This window comes from Sinocyclocheilus anshuiensis, unplaced genomic scaffold (genome assembly GCF_001515605.1).
Source record: "Sinocyclocheilus anshuiensis isolate Anshui unplaced genomic scaffold, SAMN03320099.WGS_v1.1 scaffold551, whole genome shotgun sequence".
Classification (NCBI taxonomy): Eukaryota; Metazoa; Chordata; class Actinopteri; order Cypriniformes; family Cyprinidae; genus Sinocyclocheilus; species Sinocyclocheilus anshuiensis.
Genome location: NW_015548222.1, coordinates 176,289 through 183,788, shown reverse-complemented (window position 1 = coordinate 183,788; position 7,500 = coordinate 176,289). Strand labels below are relative to the sequence as shown.

The 7,500-nt window shown below is 36.0% G+C and overlaps 1 protein-coding gene across 1 annotated transcript in view; it reads left to right on the top strand.

Annotated features, from left to right (window-relative positions):
- LOC107654241 (heat shock factor 2-binding protein-like) overlaps window positions 1-5,144 on the top strand; it is a 6,865-nt gene extending 1,721 nt beyond the window's left edge. The window contains exons 3-8 of the mRNA XM_016441252.1: window positions 299-402; window positions 1,983-2,132; window positions 2,245-2,386; window positions 2,507-2,624; window positions 4,333-4,436; window positions 4,864-5,144. Coding sequence (XP_016296738.1) covers window positions 299-402; window positions 1,983-2,132; window positions 2,245-2,386; window positions 2,507-2,624; window positions 4,333-4,436; window positions 4,864-5,096 — 851 coding nt within the window. The 3' untranslated portion in view covers window positions 5,097-5,144. The remainder of the gene's footprint in view (window positions 1-298; window positions 403-1,982; window positions 2,133-2,244; window positions 2,387-2,506; window positions 2,625-4,332; window positions 4,437-4,863) is intronic.
- The last annotated feature ends 2,356 nt before the right edge of the window (window positions 5,145-7,500 follow it).

Genomic DNA, 7,500 nt, shown 5'->3' with positions numbered 1-7,500 from the left:
ATTCTGGATTAATTGTAAAGGTTTGATAGAACTGGCTGGAAGACCTGCCAAGAGAGCATTGCAATAGTCCATTCTGGACAGAACAAGAGCTTGAACAAGGAGTTGTGAAGCATGTTCCGAAAGAAAGGGCCTGATCTTCTTTAAAATCTGATCTTCTTCTGAAATTTAGTGCTAATTCAGAAAATACAGTCTCAATTAAATTCTGAATAGTGCACAACCTTGTTTTACAGCATTTATAACAATACTAAATGTTAATTCTGACAGTTGTTTTAATAAAAGTTTCTTTATTGTTATATAGTTAAAGAGCGCAGTGACCGTGAGCAGCAGCAACAGAGAGAGGATTGTCTGCACATTCGCTCCAGACTAGATGTTGCTCTGAGCGAGTGTCAGAGAGAGAGACAGGTACTAAAATAGAGAGGAGAGAATGAGAAACTGAAGGGCCCACACTGAAAAGTTTATAGGAAAGCGTCTGCACAAATAAGTTTTGCATTAATATACTGTATGTCTATTAGTGAGGTGGTTCTCAACCAGAGGTCTGGGACCTACTAGAAGGCCTCATCACAAAAATGATGATTGTAAATTTTTCTATTTATGTCATGCTCTTTTTTTTTTTTTTACTATTTCATTCATTCATTCATTCACTTTATTTATAGAGCACTTTACAACTGCACCTGCAGACCAAAATGCTGTACAATAAAAAAAAAAACACTTCATTAAAACACACGACTTAAAACAACACAGATCCTACTAACAACAAAGACTAGCCCACCCTCTCAAAGGTTAAAGACAAGAAGTAGTTTTTGACTTCAACTTTAAAAACATTCAAAGATGAGACTTCTCTAAGTTCCTGAGGAAGTCTATTCCAGAGCTTCGACCCCACAACAGCAAAGGTCTGATCCCCTTTTAACTTTAAATGAGTACGAGGGACAGTAAGCAATAATTGGCAATTATTAGATCTTAGAGACCTAGGTGCTTGACGAACAGCAACGAGCTCAGACACGTAAGCAGGGGCCAACCCATGCACTGCTTTAAAAACATACAGAAGAGTTTTATATTTTATCCTGTAGTTCACTGGTAGCCACTTGAGAGAAGCTAAAATAGGAGAGATATGATGACTTTTCTTAGCACCCACTAGCAGCCTAGCTGCTGCATTCTGAACTAATTGTTAGCGTGAGATAGTGGTCTGACAGGACTCCACATACAACACATTGCAATAATCCAAACGAGACAAAACAAAGGCATTAATAACCTTCTCTAAGTCTTTAGACTTAGTCTTTACATATCTAAACATCCTCTGGCAGGGCCAAAAAACATAATCTCAGTTTTACTCTGGTTCATTTCAGCAGATTTTGAGATTCTGAAGCAGATTTGTGAGTAAAAAAAAAATCATTTAAATTCATTGGTAATAAAAAGTGTAAAGCCTGAAAGTGACGTGACATGAGGTGACCCATACTTGGAATTAGTGCTCTGCACAGCAGTGAACACACACACACCGTGAACACACACCCAGAGCAGTGGGCAGCCATTTTTGCTGCGGCGCCCGGGGAGCAGTTGGGGGTTCGGTGCCTTGCTCAAGGGCACCTCAGTCGTGTTATTGAAGGTGGGAGAGAGCGCTGTATATTCACTCCCCCCACCTACAATCCCTGCCGGTACAAGACTCGAACCCGTAACCTTTGGGTTACGAGTCTGACTCTCTAACCATTAGGCCACGACTTCCCCCCCTGAAGAACATTGAGCTAATGAAACGTAATTAAAGGAACAGGTCACTCAAAGATGAAAATGTAATTTATTTATTCATTATCCCGGGAGACCTTTGAATATTATTCTTGACAATGTGGAGTCTTGGGTTCAAAAAGGTTGAGAACCACTAGTGTGTTGGTGTGAGAGAGAAGGAGAAATCTCTTCCCCAAATAGGTACGTTATGGCTGTCTAGTTATTCATGTGTATATGTACTGTATGTATCTCCTCACATACATTTGTAGGAGAAGTTGGTTTTAAAGCAGCAGTTATGCGAGTGCAGAGAGGAGCTGCTGCAGCAGAAAGCATTTTGTACTGAGCTGGGCACTGCATCTTGCACCCTGCTCTGGAGTGCGTCCCAAAGGGAGGAAGCAATCAAAGACATACTGGCTGCTGTGAGTTTGTACCATTTTGGGAGTGGCCAGGTTGTTTTGTAAGTGGGAGGACATGAATTTTGCTTTACCTCAACCAGGTAAGAAAACTCTTCATACACTTGTGCATCCACAGGGTAAACTGGAGCCCTTCCTGAGCATTGCAGGTCAAACCTTGGAGACTTTCATCAAGTTTCTGAATGACGAGGCAAAGCCACAACAGAGTTGCAACTCAAAAGAGCATCATTTAGTTCTGGCTCTGGCTGGCGTTGTTACAAGTGAGGGCACTGAGTTTGTTTTTACTACTAGTTCAATCTTACGGTCATAACTTATTTATACTCTATATTACCATCTCAAGAACGAAAGAAATTGTCATTTCACCTGTTCATTGGTTTTAGATATAGCTGCTGTGTCTTGTGGACGGGACTTCTTATCCTCTTCTGCCCACATCCTGTTGGATACTTTGTTGCAGCTGCTGTATCTAATGAAACCAGGAGTGTTTCCAAAACTCAAAGTGTATGTCACAACTTTAAAATACACATCCAAATATTACTATTTATGAATGTACCAAATTTTTTTGCACACACATATATATGTAAACATTTTTGAAAATAGTGATCACACATGTGCAGATATATGTACATATATGGCATTTCCATCTATGAAATATATTGTCATATGAAGTAAAAAAAAAAACTGTTAGAAACTAAAACAATTTCATATATTAACATATATATCTAGCACATACAAATATGTCTGTTTTATACATTTTTGGATATAAATGTCTTGTAGATGTATATCCATACATCCTAAAACCCCTCAATGCATGTTGATATTATATAAGTAAATCTAAAAGATAGACATGTATTAGACATGTTAAAAATGTATTACTAAATATATAAATATGTTGTTGAAAAAAAAAAACATCATACATACACTACCGGTCAAAAGTTTGGGATCAGAACGATTTTTAATGTTTTTTACAGGAGTTTCTTATGCTCATCAAGGCTGCATTTATTTGATCAAAAATACAGGAAAAAGTGTAATATTGTGAAATATTATTATGATGTAAAATAGTGTTTTTCTATTTTAATATACATTAAAATCTAATTTATTCCTGCGATGCAAAGCTGAATTTTCAGCATCATTACTCCAGTCTTCAGTGTCACATGATCCTTCAGAAATCATTCTAATATGCTGATTTATTATCAGTGTTGAAACTGCTGTGCTGCTTAATATTTTTTTGGAACCTGTGATACTTTTTTTCAGGATTCTTTGATGAATAAAAAGTTAAAAAGAAGAGCATTTATTTAAAATAGAAATCTTTTTTAACATTATACACTACAGTTCAAAAGTTTGGGGTCAGTACATTTTTTTCTTTCTTTTTTTGAAAGAAATTAAAACTTTTATTCAGCAAGGATGTGTTAAATTGTTAAGAAGTGATAGCAAAGATTTATATTGTTAGAAAAGATTTATATTTTGAATAAATGCTGTTCTTTTTAACTTTTTATTCATCAAAGAATCCTGAAAAACGTATTGCAGTTTCCAAAAAAATATTTGGCAGGACAACTGTTGCCAACATTGATAATTCTAATAATAAATCAGCATATTAGAATGATTTATGAAAGATCATGTGACACTTTATACTGGAGTAATGGCTGATGGAAATTCAGCTTTGCATCACAGAAATAAATTATATTTTAAAGGATATTAAAACAGAAACCATTATTTTATATTGTAATAACATTTTGCAACATTACTGTTTTTTTCTGTATTTTTGATCAAATAAATGCAGCCTGGATGAGCATAAGAGACTTCTTTAAAAAACATTACAAGACTTACTGATCCCAAACTTTTGACCGGTAGTGTATATTTTTACTATGGGTATTGTATATATGTAATTAACAATTAAATGTGAGAGTGTACATATAAAACTTATATATCGCTGTATATGCAACATATATGGCAATATTGAAATAATAATGAAAACCTTGCTACTTTTTATTTAATGGTTACACCACATTACAATTTAGAGTCATGAATAAAAATGTTTTGAACTAGATTTTGAAAAGAAAAATTTCTTTATTGTGGACACTTACATGATGTTTATGCAATATGCAGTTTCTTATATGAAGCTGAGTTGTTATTGTTGTATACCATATTCGGAATAAGTTGACGTATGTGGCTCCTTCTGAAGTATGTGACTGTTTATTTTTGTGTGCAGATTGATGTTAATGGCTCTATATAACATCACTATTAGTGTGAATGGGCTGAAGCTCATAAGTGAGAGCCCTGGACTTCTACCTCTTCTGAGCACCCTTCTGGAAGGTGTGTATGTGTAAGTTTGTGTGTGAAGATTGAAGGTCTTTGCACACTGATTCCGAAATCCTCATCCGAAATTTTTGCACATTAAAAAATAAATATGACCTGTTGTGCCAATCACGTTTACACACTGCCTCCGAAACTTTCGTCCGTCATAAAAAAAAATCGGACCAGGTTCGATTTTCTGTGTTTTCGCATCCGTAGCAAGCATTTTGATAGGAAAGGATGACAAATACAAAAAAAACGCATACGAAAATTTCGGACTCAGTGTTCAAGGACCTTTAGAGTTCATTTAATCTCAGTTAAATGCCTTCTCAGCGCTGTTCATAGAGGATTATATTGAGCTCTCTAACCCCCTGACATGCATAGAAACTCTCTCAGACACTCTCTCTCTCTCTCTCTCTCTCTCTCTCTCTCTCTCTCTCTCCCACAGACCCTGACCCAGAAGTGTGTCTGCAGTCATTGAGGCTCCTTCAATCCTTACTGCTGGAGAGAGAGGTCATGTCACACATGACAACTGATTTTCGGAGCTCTTTTCCACTCAGTCGTATCCACCATCTAGCTTCAAGCCGCCACCCAGCTCTCAAGCAAACAGCTCAGGAGACACTGGAAGATTTGGCTAGCTTTACCAACTCCCAGACTAAAGACTCAGAGAAGGAGCAGTGAAGCCCAGGTCTTCATACTCCCTTAAAAAAGTAGGTCTAGGTCCAGCAAACCGCATACTAATTCTGAGACTTGGCCATGTTCAAACCTATAGAGATTTCCAAGAATTAGTTTTCCTTCCACAGTTTGTTAGTTTAGTCATCTTGTACAGTCTTAGGCCCTGGAAGTGTTAAGAAGTGACTTCTACAGAACTTTCTAAGCTTAATTTGTGACGTAAATGCTGAACACCTCTATAGATAGATGTGCATGTCTTTTATAAAATGCCAGAAAAGCTGTAACACATGCTTTCATACTCAGTGTGCCCTTTATATCACTTTATGCTCTGGATGAAATTAGCATAAAATCGATATGTGTGCTGCCCTTTCTAGCACACCCACAACATCAGCTGTCTCTGTAGTCCAGCCTACGTGGAATTCTAAACTTAAACATTGGAATGATAAATCATCCCTTTACAAGAAGCCTTACTTAGGATCATTGTTAGGACACAACACAGCAATCAGCATATATGGGTCAAATGTCACAGAAAAAAACTAAAGTGTGGCCCTTTGGGAGTCAGCAGCAATAATGTTAGACATGATGGTGTCTAGTGTATCTAAAGTTAAATGCAGTTAAATTATCTTTTAGTTGATGTTTGATTTCTAAACTTTGACAATTAGAATGTTCTTAAAAATGTTTGATTGTTTTCATTTTCATTGATTGCTTTGATTGTGGTCTTTCTCCATTTCTTTTACACTGTTCATATATCTATATTATTGAGCAAAGATCTGTTCAGGTTAAACAATTAAAGGTGTTACAAGTTTTTTTTACTCTGATGGTTTGTCACACAAGAAGTTCTGTTCTGTAAAAGTGTTTGACACCAATTTGTAAGATGTTCATTTTCCATCTCAGAGACATGTAACAATTTAAAGGCCATCGACCAGGTTTTTTTTTTTTCTCTCTCTCCTTTATTACATTCTAACAACCTACAATGTGTGTTGCTTTTTATAAATTACATAATCCTGTTTTGTAAATAATTTTTTTGGGACAAATCATTAAAGCTGAATGGCTGTTTTTTTGAAAAAGCTGTTAATGGGAAGAGGAAAGGAGGTCATTTGATGAGATGAAAGCTGATGTCAGAGTTAATCAGACTAAAACATGAGGTCTTCGATGGGGGAAATTGTCGAAGAAAAGATCAGTTTAATTGATTGCTATAATGAGAGTACATAGTCCTAGTCCTCATGTCAGTTCAAATTTTACATTCTCTCTGTGAATGCATGTACAGGATGTGTCAATTTTTTAAAATTCACTTTTTAAGCAGAGGGAATCACATCATTCAAGAAATGCTGAAGAAATGGGGATATGTTTAAAGGCTAAAAAGACGACCATAACCACCAACGTCTCTTGTTTTCGGTATTGTCTGCAGTCAATTTAAGTAAAGTGAAAGTCCATTAGCAGTCTTTTCCTTAAAATATATGTTTGTACAGTTATAGATAGACTATGCTTTAGTGGGATAGATGAGACTGACTAAATTATGAGATAAAAGAGATAAAAGCCCTTGTCGGTGAAAGCTTGATGAGAAAGCCCCTTTCATTGACGTATCTTTTCTGCATTTATTTTTCAAATTCATAACTCTTTCTTTAGATATTTTATTCCAGGTTCATCAGCACAAAAAAGTTAGACAGGTTTTTATGCATTTTACGCTGTTTATTATTAATTACAGACATCAGATGTTATGTTGCATCAAAAATACCCCTACTCAAATGTAATATACGTACATATTAAACATGCATATATGATATATTGTCATATGAAGTAAAAAAAAAAAATGAAACCTATAGAAAAGGGAACAATTTAATATATAAACACAGTCATGGCCAAATGTTTTGGCAGACATAAATTTTGTGTTTTTTCAAAGTTTGCTGCTTCAGTATTTGTAGATTATTTTTCCACATGTTTCTACGGTATACTGAAAAACAATGATAAGCATATCATAAGTTTTAAAGGCTTTTATTGGCAAAAAAATATATATAACGAGTCAATATTTACAGTGTTGACCCTTGTTCTTCATAACCTCTGCAATTCACTCTGGCATGCTGGATATTAGCTTCTGGGCCAAATCCTGACTGATGGCGATCCATTCTTACCTTATTAGTTCTCGGAGTTGATCAAAATTTGTGGGCTTTTGCTTGTCCACTCGCCTTCCGAGAACTGACCACAAGTTCTCTAGGATTGAGATCCAGGGAGTTGCCTGGCCACGGATCCAAAATTTCAATGTAATGATCTTCGAGCCACTTCTGTATCACTCTTGCTTTGTGAAATGGTGCTCCATCATGCTGGAAAATGCACGGATCATCACCAAATTGCTCATGGATCGTTGGAAGAAGTCGCTCTTGCAGGACGTTTTGATACCATTCTTTATTCATGGCAG